This window comes from Talaromyces atroroseus (assembly GCF_001907595.1).
Source record: "Talaromyces atroroseus strain IBT 11181 chromosome Unknown scaffold_10, whole genome shotgun sequence".
NCBI lineage: Eukaryota > Fungi > Ascomycota > Eurotiomycetes > Eurotiales > Trichocomaceae > Talaromyces > Talaromyces atroroseus.
The window spans coordinates 298688-313208 of record NW_017971442.1 but is presented as its reverse complement, the minus strand read 5'-3'; the positions used below and the strand labels follow the sequence as shown (position 1 = coordinate 313208).

General features: G+C 46.3%; 2 protein-coding genes across 2 annotated transcripts; one reads left to right on the top strand and one right to left on the bottom strand.

Annotated features, from left to right (window-relative positions):
- Window positions 1–437: 437 nt before the first annotated feature.
- On the bottom strand, window positions 438–2395 carry UA08_06907 (hypothetical protein; the record flags this gene model as incomplete). The annotated part of the gene is made up of 7 exons (XM_020262080.1): window positions 438–834; window positions 884–1155; window positions 1216–1454; window positions 1510–1661; window positions 1721–1912; window positions 1990–2122; window positions 2191–2395. 7 exons carry the CDS (start codon window positions 2393–2395, stop codon window positions 438–440), a joined length of 1590 nt encoding a protein of 529 aa, XP_020117836.1.
- Window positions 2396–9038: 6643 nt separating this feature from the next.
- On the top strand, window positions 9039–14370 carry UA08_06906 (hypothetical protein; the record flags this gene model as incomplete). Its single annotated transcript, XM_020262069.1, has 3 exons — window positions 9039–9105; window positions 9339–10784; window positions 10841–14370. 3 exons carry the CDS (start codon window positions 9039–9041, stop codon window positions 14368–14370), a joined length of 5043 nt encoding a protein of 1680 aa, XP_020117833.1.
- Window positions 14371–14521: the final 151 nt, after the last annotated feature.

Below are 14521 nucleotides of genomic sequence, written 5' to 3'. Positions count from 1 at the left end.
ACTGGTAACAAAACGGATTTGGATGCCTCACCAAGCTATATATCCATATCACATTGGTGATCGGTCCCATTGGAAGATCGAAGCTTGGGAGTTTCACAAGAAAGGTGCGTAGAACGGCCCGAACGCTTGCACGCATGCATGTTTATTTCGCTCCTACACAAGCTAAGTACTAGGTCTAGGGGCCTCGACCCATTTACAAATATTTTCTTAGTTAATGAGCTATGCTGTGAACGACATGAAATGATGGTCTAGATTATCTAGTGTCTCTAGCTACTTCATTGTCTGATCTTCTTTTCTTGAGCGATTCTCGTTGACTGATTAAATAACTACCTGTAAGTCCTTACTAACAGAACCCCCTGAATTGCGTACAGGTTCACTTGTTACTATCCATCACCCGCTAAGTCTGCATCTTCCCCATAGGATCTACACAGAATTGCTTAGAAACTGACGCTCTGCATTAACTTTGCATCGCTCGGCTCCCAAGGGTGCGTTTGTTCAATACTCCTGATCAGTGCTTCATGGTGTGGCGACCGCGGCTGTATCGAAGCCCTAAATGGGGCTGGATGGCTAACAACACCGGGTAGGAATTCTACCACCGGCTCTACTTCCAGGCCATTCTCCAGAGGCTTTCTAATTTTGAAGACTGACAATGCCTGTACTATGTTGATAAACAAGGCCGTATCTGCGAGCAACCGGCCAGGACAGATGCGGCGCCCAAAGCCAAACGCGAAGTCATGCGGATCAGGTTCTGGGACGTGATTTTCAGTCGCCAGGAACCGCTCAGGATCGAAAGCTGACGGATCACGATAGACATTTGGATCGTGGGTGAAAAACCTAACTATCGATCAGAGAAGCTTACTCGGAGGTGAGAAAGAGAACTCACCAGACATTAGGCATGATATACGATCCTTTAGGGATAAAATAACCCTCGCATATATCGTCCTCGGTAGACATATGTGGCAACCCCATGGGTGTTACAGGATGCCATCGAAGGACTTCCTTCACCATTGCATCAATGTACGGAAGACTGGGACGATCCGCGATTTCAGGAAGGCGACCAGTGCCTACGACTCGGTCTATTTCTTCTTGCGCTTTCCTTTGGACTTCTGGGAACAGGGTCATAGCTAGGAAGAAGCATGCCAGTGATGAAACCGTCTAGGTGAGGAGGCATTAGTGATAATCGGCCCGCAGGGAAGATCGCGACCACGAACTTACCGTATCAGCGCCAGCCGTGAATAGAGACATGGCGGAGCATTTAACTGTGAACAGCTCATCGGCACTTGAGATGGGCTGCTGTAGTAACCGAGACAAAAAGGACGGATCGTTGACTCCGTTGGCCATTTGCTGCTTGACAAAGGCATACGGTCTTTCGGTAAGTTCGGTCAACGAAGCCCCCCATTGACGGGCAATCTGCTTGAAGCCAGTCCCGGGAAACCAATCCGGTAAATGTCTCACTATTATAAATATAAGCACAACCATGGCCAACGAGTGGAAGGTCATGTAACATACAAAATGGAAAAATGTCGACCATCCAGGCACCCGGAACCCCAGCATGCGCGAATTGATCCATGGCTTGACCGGCCAACCCTACCAGGGGATCTAGCTTATGTTGTTCTGTTGTGTAACCATACGCAATCTTGAGAATCACCGATCCAGCTTCCCTACGTTTCCCTTTTAGCTGGTTTCACTATCTCTCAATGGCCAAAGGAGCTCGACCTACTTTCGGATATGCTCGGCAAGATTATCAGGATCATTTAATAAGTGAAGCAGAAAATGGCCGACTTCTTTCTCTTGCAGAGGATTGAACACCGCTGCAGCAGCCTGCGAACCGATCACTTTCGACATGTTCTTGCGGAGCGCCCGGAAACGATTGTTGTATGGAGAGAGGCCGAGTGAGTTTTCCCATCCTAACCTACAACACGGAAGTCAGTATCCAGCAAGTATCTTGATTAGCCACAGGGGGCGGTAGAAGTGGACTCCGAGACACACATTTGACCAGCAAAAACTTGCTTTGGTCGCGACGAGAACTTTGCAGAGCGCTTTTCCAGCAATTCAAATGCCAACCGAATATTGTGGACAATAACTATCGTCTGGCCCATAATCGTGACCGAGCTGATGCCACCTGAATATTCAAATTTTGTCAGTAACCAGTCGCTCGCGGAACTGACAACGACGCGCTTGTTTACATACCGTAGGCATCTTTGTGCCGCAGCCAATGCGCCCATTCCTGTTTTCCCGCCTGAGGGAGGTCACCCAAGTTTCCGACCAAGAACTTGGGCTTCGGCCCTGGGGGTAAGGATGGCCGTCGAACATGCTTGAACTGGGCGAAGATCTTGTAGACGAAAAAAAGCCCGAGGCTGTAGAGGACCAAGCGGCCAGCCTGGATCCAATCCATCCTTGGTGGCAAGCGACGAGACTTGGATGGTTCCGGGAGAGACTTCAACAATGCGCAGTCACCAATGGATGTATGTACTCCGGAGACTATTTATTATTTCCTCGCAGTAATCATAGAAAAGTTATACTTGAAGGTCCTTCGTATTTAATAAGACCGGGAGCAGCAGCGCGGCGGGGGGAGAAGGAGGAAGAGTAAGAGGAGATAGGGCCAAGGCCAACGAGAGTCCAGAATAAAGAAACGGCCCTTCCTAAATGAGGGGATGTTGCCAACAGTGGCACTCACTAAGCTCACTAACTATGTAATAGTGAGTACTTGATAATCATCTATTCAAAGAACTCACACCGGATTGGCTGTATCCTGGCTCCATCCCACTTTCAATGCTTTCTTCTATTCTCTCACAGCTTGATTCGGCGCTAAGTCCACGGATGAATACATACTGAGCGCGTCAAGCTGTCAAGGTGTCAAAGCGGCCGCTAAAAAATCAATATAGTTGATCTATCACATTTGTGTTATTTGCATTGCAGCTCCGCTACTCCAATTATTGGCCGTACGGAGGATTAGGCCTTCGTCCTTGCATTAATTCGTCTGGCTGTGTTCTCCGATTGGAGCAACTGCAGCAGGCGCAATGCAATGCAAAGGATGACAAAACAAAACTGCAGTTTTGAGAAGGTGAACAGGTGGGATCACTGCGTTCAGGGTGTCTATATAAGTAGCGAAGAACGCCATGCTAGGCCTTCTCAGATCTGATGCGCGCGATTTAGATGTCGATCATGCAAAGCTAATCCATGGTTCTTGAATAATCTGAAAGGAGAGATGTCCTTCTGACCAAACATACTTACTCCTAATGCGAGGATCTGGTAACTACCCACAAGTGTCCTGAACTAATTTGTGAGGGGTAGTTTTTTTTCTATACTCCGTGTTGCAGATTATATTCAAGGCTTGACGTCTTCCGAAATGCTTGAAGCTACGATTTCCCTGGGGCAGAGCTACATACAGCACTTGTTCGTTAGTTCCCGATTATTTTTACCTTGATATATGGCGAAGTAATAGTCTCCTCTTAAGCATATTAAGGGGCAAATATTACTTGCTTGTTTGTTCGTGTCTCTAGTGGCTATTTTGTTGCTTTCCAGGGTTTACGAGTCATTTAAAATGCGACTTCCAGTGCAAATCCCCTAACGAGACAGGTGTTCAAAAAACAATAGTACAGTTCAGGTCAATACTATGTTTTCAAAAGCTGATAGAACTTTTCAGACGTTTTCTTTATCAATCTAAAGCCGGTAGCTAAATAGGTGGTTTCCTTTGTATGCCCTCGCCCGCTAGGTATATGTATCCGTGGAAAGAAACCTTTTCGCATTTCTTTGTTCGATCAGCCTCGATCGAGATAGTAAAACCTAGCTGGTTCCTATGTATTTACACAGTTCGAAACTAATACTGATAGAACAAATGGGAAAGGGAGAGGACGAAAATGGTTTGGGCATGAAGCTTCCGATGACAGAAAAGGACAGCTTGAGAAAGCGACACTCTGTACTGCGCGTACGGCGTACGGCGTCCACGTAACGGAATGCTACATTCTATTTTGTTCTGTAGTTGGCTGGCTAGTTACAAAACAAAGTACTTGGTCCACTGATAATAAGAATTACTCGGTGTAGTTTACATTCCAACTTCAATATTTTCAAGAAATAGTTTGGTTTATGGAAGCATGCAATGTGTTAGGAAAAGAGGGGAATCCACTCTAGAGTAACAAATCTTACATTTCTACATCCTAATATGGTCTAGATTCTAATTCTAATCGCAAGCAACAGACAGCACTAAGTGGTAATGCAGGTATTTCACGGAGGAAATTAAAGCTATTTATTTTCACCATGTCCAGTGCAGATTTTGTAATTCTATACAACTGGGAAGGCTCCTGGCCATTATATAATTCCTGGACATTAAATAGATTGCTTCCCACAACACCACTCTTCGGCTGTTGTATATTGCATGATAGAAATTAAATGTTTATCAAAATACCTTTTCTATCAAATATCTATTAAAGTTTTCGTACGTTTTTGAATAATTTTTGAGATTTTCTAGAAGTCCCATTCACCAAAATAAAGTAAAGAGTAGAGAACTTCAAGCTACGCTAAGGAGATTAGGGTGATAGCAAGCAGGTCAATATACAATGTATGTTTGATGAAAATTCATATTTTTTACTATCGCGATGGTCGTACTGCTTTGGATCTGTAAAACTTTCTCCAGGGAAAATCAAATCCTCTCAATGGCAACTGGCGTATGGGCAATGCACTGACTTTTCAGGAAGAATATGAACATATTCTATAAGATCACAATGCCGTTACGGTTCCATGTACTGCTGCAGACTACATATCCATAAAGTCTTACAAAGGTATATAATATAAGCAAGGGGTCTGTACTCTATTGAGTACATGGGTACGAATCCAAAACGCGAATACTGACGTGACCAGAATAACGAATTCTATAAAATAAGTGGAAGATTTTGATCCCGTTATATAAAGTTAAATAGACAAGAAACAAATGTTTAATGTGGTTCCAAGATTTAGACTTTGACCATTAAAAAAAGATAATTTTAAGTTTCTGCTATATACTTTGGTCACTGATCCACCCAGAGGCAAGGGACGTCTTGCTATAGCGTGGACATAAAGTGCAGCTTCTGGTCGCAGGATATTAGCATCAACAACCTGTGTATTTCTGTGGACCGTGCTTCATTAAACTAAGCGTGGCTCGGTACTCGTCATACTCAAACACTTGTATTAAAGGACATTGCGAGGCGTGCTGAAAGGGATCAAAATTGTCATAGCTTTAGACATAGTCTGGGATGTATTAATTTGATCTGAGATAGCTAACACGTGAAGTGCATAAGTATGAGGTATTTGCACTTCAAATTTTCAGCCTGTAAAACCCGAAGCAGTTATCGTCGGAAGAACAAACAGTATCAAATCAAGATTGTAAAGGCATATATTTCCTTTCTACGGAGTAGATTAACCGCGGACAGAGGCAATAGGACATGAGTAAGCGAGAAACAGATAAGGAGTAACCCCGATGACTCCTGGCACGTGTTCAAGCCACAGCGGTGGCCAATAAGTAATGTGAGCGAATGGCGCGCTCTTGATCTGACGACCGGAGTCTATATTTCGGAAGTATTGCTCCCCTTGAAAGAAAAGCGAATTAGGATTATTTACACGGCTGACATACTTCATTTAAGAATGAAGTGTCAAAAAAGCGAGGGTAAATGAAGAAAAAAAAATCATCCGTATACCCAGTACCATTTTCCGCTGCACCTTTGGGGCGTGACACAGCAGACACTTCCAGTTTCCTAATCCCGTACTGTATTCCATCCAACTCGGTGACGATACCAGGGATTCTCTGTGAAACATCTTTATCAAGAGGTACGCCGTGTCGGTAACGCAGTCAATAATTCGTGGGAATCAACTTTCATCAATTGACGGGTAGGGCCAATCAGATCCATTTCCTCTGTAAAAAGTGAAGCACCCAAAGTTCGTCCCTTTGTAGCCAAAGATTGCGCGAACAATCTTTCATTTTGCGTGGTCGTTTGTTTTCTTCTGTTTCACGGCTTGCGAGCGTGGTTCGTTGTTTCTGCCTGTGAACAAGTTGTGAGAAAACGAAGTTGAACTATTGTTGGACAATGGGATCACTGACGCAGTATCTCTTGTATCTTTGCGAAACTTGCTTCAAAACTATCATCCCATCTCTGCCTCGTTTCTACAAGATCAGGAATCTGTGGCACGGACGATGAAGGCGGATTTGCGCCAACTGAGGATGCAGCTGAAGGGTTGTTTGTTGAGTCGGGCATGATTTCTGAGCAAGTCTTTTGATGTTGTGGCGGTTGGCCCTTGTCCTTCTGGGTTATAGGGAGAGAAGAACAACGGCCCCGCACAGCGTTGGAGTAGTCTGTGACGTGTTTAAGTGGGTGCGCGAGTGCGTGTCGATGTGTGACTAGCCTTATACTTCTCAGGTGGGATAATAAACTCGGGGCGATTGGGCGGTTCGGGACGCTTCCCGGCGGCAACTAACCAAGTTAGTACTAGTTTCCAACGGCCATCCTACAGGCGACGGAGAACACTTGCTCCGGCACCGCCGTAGCCTTTGGCGACAAAACACCTACCAGTGTATGGCTTCTGCTTGGTTGGGATCACGAAAGCGCGGTATGACGAATTTTGACTATCGATGGCAAATAAGCTGTCTGGGTTGGGAGTCAGGCGCAGCAAGGGTGGATTGTGAGAAGGATTTAATCGAAGGGAGAAGCAATCTTTTATATGCGGTTACGAACGGGATTTTCACGTCAGGAAAAAGCAAACCCATTTCTATTACAAAGTGGTAAGCAGGCTTCAGGCTTCAGCCCTCTCTGGGCGAACTCTTCCCAAAGGGGGAGGGGTCCTATCGCGGGCACCACCCAATCACACATCGTCGGCTCCACTTCCCGTCCCGTGTTTTGCCGCAAGGTCAGTCAGCCCTTGACTTCTCAGGCACTAATCCAGGGCATTTTTCTTCCTCATGCCATCGACTGTTATTTTGCGGAAGTTCTACGCGAAGTCTCGTACCACCTGTCCGCGTGGGTCGGAACTTATGAGATCTTGCGTCTATTTGCTCTAACTAGTAACTACCATCAGCTGGAAGTGAACAAGCCTAACATCGACGTAGCGTCGGCCAGTCAGGCTTGGAACATCAGCTGCAATGGCACTCTAATAAACTAAACTAGAATTGTCAACTTGCTTCTTCCACTGGGCTACGCAACGATTCATAGGCTACAGCTCGAAAATAATTAATCGTTCTATTTCCGGCAGAAGGATGAAATTGACGAGGCGGTGACGCGCACTGGGGTGGCTCCTCCAGGAAATGTATTATCAGCGAGGTTAACGCGTTTATCTGGAAAAGCAAAACACGCCCAGAAAAGTGCCTACGGAGTCCGGAGTACTCCGTACTAGTTAGACCATCGAAATAGGAAATGTCGCGCATCCCAGACTGAATGACATTCATCTGCAGCTGTCATGAGCGCCACGCAGGTGAGCTTGCCGATTGCCGAAGATCGACTGAGATGGATTCGTCAACGTGGATTTACTTTCTACTTGAGCCCATTCAGACACTACACTTTACTCGGTCATCTAACGATAATCGTGATTTCTCGATTAATGGAATCCGGACGCGGTATCTTGTACGTATTTGAACTCGCGGTATGTTTTTCCAATGTTTTATACGAGCGCTTTCGCGTCTTTTACATAAAATAGTAGTTATCTGGCTTCTATATACAAGACGCGTCTAGGCGAAAAACGTTGTCCTTTCTTATACGTATATTTAGCGAAATATATACGTAACTGAATTACAATGACCATACACGTAATATGAGAAGAGTTGAAACTCCACATGACTGTCCACTGCTCCTGTTGTATCACACGGAAGATGTACGTAATTGGGACCCAGATATGTATTTACGGCAAGCATATGCTAAATAGACGCATTGCATGTTTCAACTGTCATACGCAATACTCATAACTACCAGGGTACGGCTGCATGATATAAAGTATAGCGTATGTCTTCGCCGATACCGAGTCATTGGCACTGCCTCTTCCGAAGATCGCAAGAAAAGACGACCAGAAAGCACTCACCTGTGTACGTGACCTTACATAACAAGTTCATGCAGCCCAATACATAGGTAGCTCTGGAAAAATCTGGCATATCGAAGTCAACTTATTACCTAGGTATATCCAGCGCCCACTTACATGGCAAAGCGATACCTTCAAAGGATTTATGGAGTATCTGCGCAGGAGTTAATGACGTAGTAGTGAAAAGTACTCTGTAGTGTGCTTTACAGCAAAAGAGATATTTCCGAACTTCGGCGCAATAAGGCTTGTCTACGAGTACGAAAAGACAGAGACCATCACCGATTGATAACGTCGGCGTTTGGGTTCTACGGCAATATGCATTCTCTTCGCTGATTCGCGGTGCGTATGTACACAGCCACAGACTCCTCACAGCTATTCTATTCGTCTGACTCCCTTCTCCTCTGCGTTGGCGTCATAGCACGCAGCCATGTTGTACAGCACTAATGCACATTCCCTAGGATTGCACAATCTTCGGGGATACCTTTTAACATTCTGGGTGTACTCGAGCATGGAAGATAGTACCCGGAAAGGCTATATGTCAACGAACATGATGTGTCGATAGTTAGCAGCCAGTGTATTTGCCGCTAAGAGCTTCTGGATTTCCGAATTAGGCAACTCGGTGGATGGAGGATGGATGCGTGCTTACTCGACACTAGGCACTGCACCTAGCAGACACGTATAGAAGCGAGATAACAAATGGTGAAGCTAGCGATGGTAGTTACTACTGGATGTATTTAGGGACGTAGTTAGTTGGTAGTATCGACGTCATAGGAGATGCATTCTGAGTCTCTGATTGGCGGAACCAGCCTGCCCGGATACGGCTAGCGCAGAGCCGAACGCCAAGCTGCAGGAGTGGAAGAACGAATTCTCTTCCAACTCGACCACGCTCGAATCCTTGCATCTACTCGTCGCGCGTTCGAACCCAGCGGTCTCGAAATTTTGAAAAGAGAAAAAGAACACGGCTGTTTCATGCTGCTTGCAAAACAGGAGCCCCGCCCCATGCCACGATGGTCGGGGCACTTCGAGAACTCATCGAGCTCTTGCTGACTGAAATCGCCATCAGCGGCACCGACGGTAAGAGCCTGAGGCACCATTTTCTTTTCCCCTTTGTGCTTTTCTTTTTGTTCGTCTCCATTTTCGGCACCGGCTCTTTCCCGTTACGGAAAGCCGCAGCTTCCCAGCGTTCCTGCTGTTTGCATTTTTTCTTATTTCCGTGATATTTAATTTCTTGTTCCTCTTGCAAGAGCTGGCCCCCTTTGGGTCTACACGTTTGAATGTTGCTGCTGCCATGCGCTAACATGCCCCAGGAACCCGGCTCGCGGAGATTTGGGATCTAATCAAGGGCTTTCACAATGGCAAAGTACTCAGTGCAGAGGATGCGCCGCCAACCATATCAAACTTCTGCCTGGATCGCGCCCTGCAGGAAGATCTGTGGGAGTGGTTGACACTGAATCCGGAGGTCTCTGTCGGACGAAACAAGGAGTTCAATGGACTTAGTTTATCCGAAGCTGAAGAGCTGGATTCGCGATCTCCAGATCTTCGGCTATTCGTTTCCGAAGATCGTACCTGGAAAGCACTGACGGGCCATGAAAAAGACGACACTAAAGTCCCGGCCACCGAGTTTGTTTTGCTGTCTATCATCGCCACTTGTAGGTCACAGGGGATTTTGCAGACTGAGTTGGTTCGTCGCAGTGGCCAGGACGCCCGGTCGGTACCAAAACGCACCGATGCGTTGAATTCCAAGGGATACATTGAGAAGCGTCTGGTGCATGTGAAATCGGCCAAGACCAGCTTGTGTGTATTCTCAAGATTCGCCCATGTCTCCGCCGTTGATGCCGAAGTGCTGGACACCAAGTCTGTCAAACCACGAAACGTGATTGACATCGATGCCTTTTGTCAGGGCCTATTTCGCGTCCTCAAGCAACATCAGATCATATCTCGAAATGACCTCAAAGACGAACTTGATCTAAATGATCCTTGGCGACGACGTATACTAAGTAGAACAATCCGAAAATTTGAGGCGATCGGTTGCGTGCAACGAGTGAAGGCACGATCGCAATTCCATGATACCATGAGGTCTCTTCATCCATGTGTATTGTTGGTCCATGAGCCGACGAAGAACGACATGAAGATATTTAAAAGCGACTACAAAACTCTCTTCTCTGCGGTGGATCAAGACAATGACGACGCTGAGGAGCAAGCTGATATGCAGTCTTCTGATCACCTGCCTATAAAGTGGACACCAGACGTCAATGTGCCGAATTTGATTGCCAACCTTATTAAAGGTAGTGGCACCAATGGAAGGACCAATGCCCAGGTAATTAGGGAGGGCTTTGGCAAGGTCTTTCGCCGCCCAAGTGAGCATACCTTGAACCGTATGACCGAGGCCTGGCAGCTATCACAACCTTCGCACCTGAAGCATAGCGCTATCGTTCGAGATATCGGGATGAATCGCACAGTTACACATTATGTGCACTACTCGTATCCTCATTTTAAGGAGCTTGTTGATACTGCACGTGCTGATTGGGAGGCAGTCACCTTTCGTGCGAGAGATACTAAGAGCTCCAAGCTTACTGTGCCACGCCCTGATGCTCCACCCATCATAGACGAGAATGGTCTCGCACCTCTGCAGTTGCCTAGAAAAGGAGTCATTGAGCGCGATTATTACTGTATACTCTCTTCTAAAGGTCTTAGCAACTACGCTACAACGAAGAGCGATCCTGTCGCTGCGGTTGATGAAGAGGGAAATGTGGGTAAGTAATATGAAATTCGCAATTCCTACCCTAACGCCTCTAACCTTTAAATCTAGTTGCTTCTTTTGAACGCGAATCTGGTCATTACTCCGGCTTTCGTCGAATCGCCAATGCTTATGACCATTCTAAGCGGCTTGAAAGTACGCAAATTGAGCATCTGCCTAGTCCTCTTCCCGAACAAGATGTCAGTATACGGTCTGTGCCCATGACCAAGGCTGAGAAAGTCGAAGTGGAGCTTAGAAGAGGTGAGAGATCTGCTAAGGAAGTATTCGCGTCTTTTGGCATGGATGAAAGTTGGACGCATGTCGCCGTTCAGCTTATGGAGCGGAAGACGCCTGGTGTCTATGTGACTGGAAAGGGCAAAGCTCGGCCGGCGAGGAAAAGGCAAGGCCGACCGAGAGAAAGTCGAATTGCAATTTTTAGGAGCACCACGCTCGTTGAGTATCTCAGATCACTCCCTCCGTCGGAGTCAGACATCTCTTCGGCTATTCCTGTGCAGTCAACTCCACGACCTACCAGTAGAGAACCGTCAACTGTGGCTTTGGAAGATAAATTGGCGACAGAACCAACAGAACCTACACAGTCGACAAGTCACTCCAGTCACGCCATCCCTGAATTTCCTCTTGCAAAGCCTCAGACACTTTCTCTTCAGATCAATGCGCAAACTATCAGCCCACCTACAACTGAACCGATACCTGTATCAGATGCGGCCATACCAGAAGCGTATTCAACAATTCCTGTTCAGTCAGGGGTACAATCTGGGGCTTCTTCCAAGGTTGAAGGACAAACAGGCATGATTATCGCCTCCCAAACAAACGACTTGGAGGGCACCAAAATTGAGCCCCACCGTTCCGCAGATTCACTAGCTACAAGATCTACTGAGATCCAGCCAGTGAATGAAAGACTGGAACCTGCGCGAGCAGTCGCTTCTAAATCCGATCTTCCAGTCGTATTTTCAAAAAGTAGGCGTTCCGATAGAGGAGGTTCTGTCGGACGCTTGAGACAGAACATCGTCATGAATATCATTGAACAGGCAGGGGGTGCTTTCCCCACGGGTACCGAGTTGTGGTATGCGTTCGCAACGGTTTGGATGAAACATCTGAATCATAATGAAAAGCCGGATTCCCGAACAGTCAAGAACGTGTTAAAATATTTGATCGACGGAGGCAAACTGCGCCAAATGACCTTCACTGGGAAGGGACCGAAAGGATTCATGATTAGCCGTAGCATTGTCATGAAACCAGATATCAGTTCTTCTAGTCCCCTGGTCACAAAAATGAAGGAGAAACTACTCGAATCAACTTATTACGTGCCGGATAATGTCGAAGTAGACTCCGATATTTCGAGGCTGATACGTGGTGGCACTGGTGCGCCGACTGGAGTCCACCCGAAACAAGTAATGGAATCACATATAACCGTTAATTTACGGAACAAACCCGCCACCGTTGTTGCACAAGAAAAAAGAAGAGAAGAATCTCTTCAGAAGCGTTTATTAAAGCCTATTCGCCTGAAGTCAATGAACCGCAAACGCGAAGGAAGAACTTTGTTTTCAAGACCTGTTAGCAAAGGGTTCAGCGCTCGTCTAGAACCCTTGCAGTATCAGGGCTTGCGCAAGGAGTCTGATATTCCGATGAATATAGACATTTCGGCGTCTGCCAAACGTCGCTTGCCTCGGGCATCTGACCGCCCAGTTACAGAGATCAAGAGACGTAAACGCAAAAACACTGAATCCAGCTACGGCCAATTTCTTAATCATCTTGATGATATCTCCCACTGGGAAATGCACAATGTATCATCCACAGATCTCCATCAGGCTCCGTCTTCACATCCACAATACCCACACCACGGGTTAGGCTTCATTCACCATACTATTCACGAAGCATTTGAGCAAGCACCTATTGCTGGAAATATAGAGTTTATTACGGGTGGGGTGCAGAAGCAAGTCTCGGCTTCGACTTCGCAGGTGAGAGCTCGTCGAAACAAGCCCTCGAAACCTTCCAAGCCACCACTCAAGCGTGTAATATCGCAACCAAATCAGCCCGAAATTCCTGGTTTCCGAGAAATATCCGAGCTACCTTCAGTCGATCAAATGCAACATGAGCAGAGTCCAGGAATGAACAAAAAACCAGCACTGCCTCGTCGGAGACGAAGAGGTTTGAAAGACCTGCCAAGCTCATTGATTGAGAGAATGAAATACGCAATAATTGTCGTCAGGACCATCGCGGGAGGACCTTACGGGAAGAGCGTTGATTGGGATCTCGTGACAAAGGCTTTTCCAGAGGAAGATCCGGAATTTATACGCATGAATAGTAAACTGCTACTAAACCGTGATCGGCGTCAACTAGCACAAATGCAAGTTGAATTTCGCGCCAAACTACTTGCAGAATATCGGAAAAGAAAACCTGCATTACCTGGCATAGATTTCAATGACATACTGTCTTATGACTGGGATGGCGTGGTGACCTGGGCCACTACACAGTACTACTCGCCTTCGGCTCGAGATGTACCCAACTTACCCGGATCTCGAGCGCAGTTCAAGGAGCGTTTTGGACATCAAGTGGACCAATTGCCTGATGAGTTTGAATCAATTTACACGCCTCACCCCACGATAAGTATCACAAAGAGGGCATCGATCTATTCTTCTCGACCATATGTGAATGCGCCTATAAGTGTGAATCATTATGATCGAGATCAAAGTGGCAAATTGGAAGCTGTGAAATGCTGGATACTGTCAAACATTGTCGCTAAAGAGGAAACATATAGTGCCACAGATGCGCGGCAAAAACTATCTCGTTTCTCTGAAGATATGATCGAAGACGCCATAAAGGAGCTCACCCGAGATCGATTTATTTCTCAGTCCAACCGTGGGCGTGTCGTCCCGGGCCGTAACTACAGCCTGACAGATTTGTTCTATCAATCATTTGGACGCAAGAGAACCATCGATGCAGAAATTCTGAAACAGGCCTCAAAATTCAAACGGACTCTTGATAATGATTTCAGACGTGACGGTGTTGCTCAGGTTAAATACGACGCATTAGATGGGGACGTCCTGGCAGTCCTGGCTCTAGCAGCCGAAGGACGTGTGCATATTTTACCTAGCGACCCGCCTGCAAACCCATTCGGTCTCACAGAAGGTAACTATGAGACACGTGCCTTAGACAAGGCGAAATTCAAATTTCAAGTGGATGTGATCCCGGACAGCAACAGATATGAGTACGGTAACCCCGTATGGAACAGGATCTGTGCAAATCGTATGCCGATAGGTGAAGAGGAGATAAACCGGTTTTTCAATGACAAGAACGGAGGCGTGGCTTTCGAAAAGCTGCCATTATGGTTGGATATCAATGGTAATATACAAGATCAGTTATGGGAATCCATTTTGTCTGCGATCGTCGGTATTCTCGCGATACGGCCCAAACTAGACCTGAAAGGCATACACGAACAGCTCCAGAAATATCTAGCTTTGTGGGATATCGAGCGCGTTCTTAGTTGGCTTGAGGAAGTTGAAATTGTCAGCAAAGAAGTTGGGATTGGAGGCAAAAGTGTTTGGACAGTAAAGGAGTACTGGTGGATGGTCTTGAATTGATTTACACGATTTGTTAGTTCTAAGGAGTTCCTCCTGTGTTTACGATCAATATTCCGTCCAGGCTGTATTATTGTGGGACTTATTCTATATGTCCTTATATGTTTGATATATAATTAGTGTAACATATATCCTCTTTCAGATAGGACAAAAT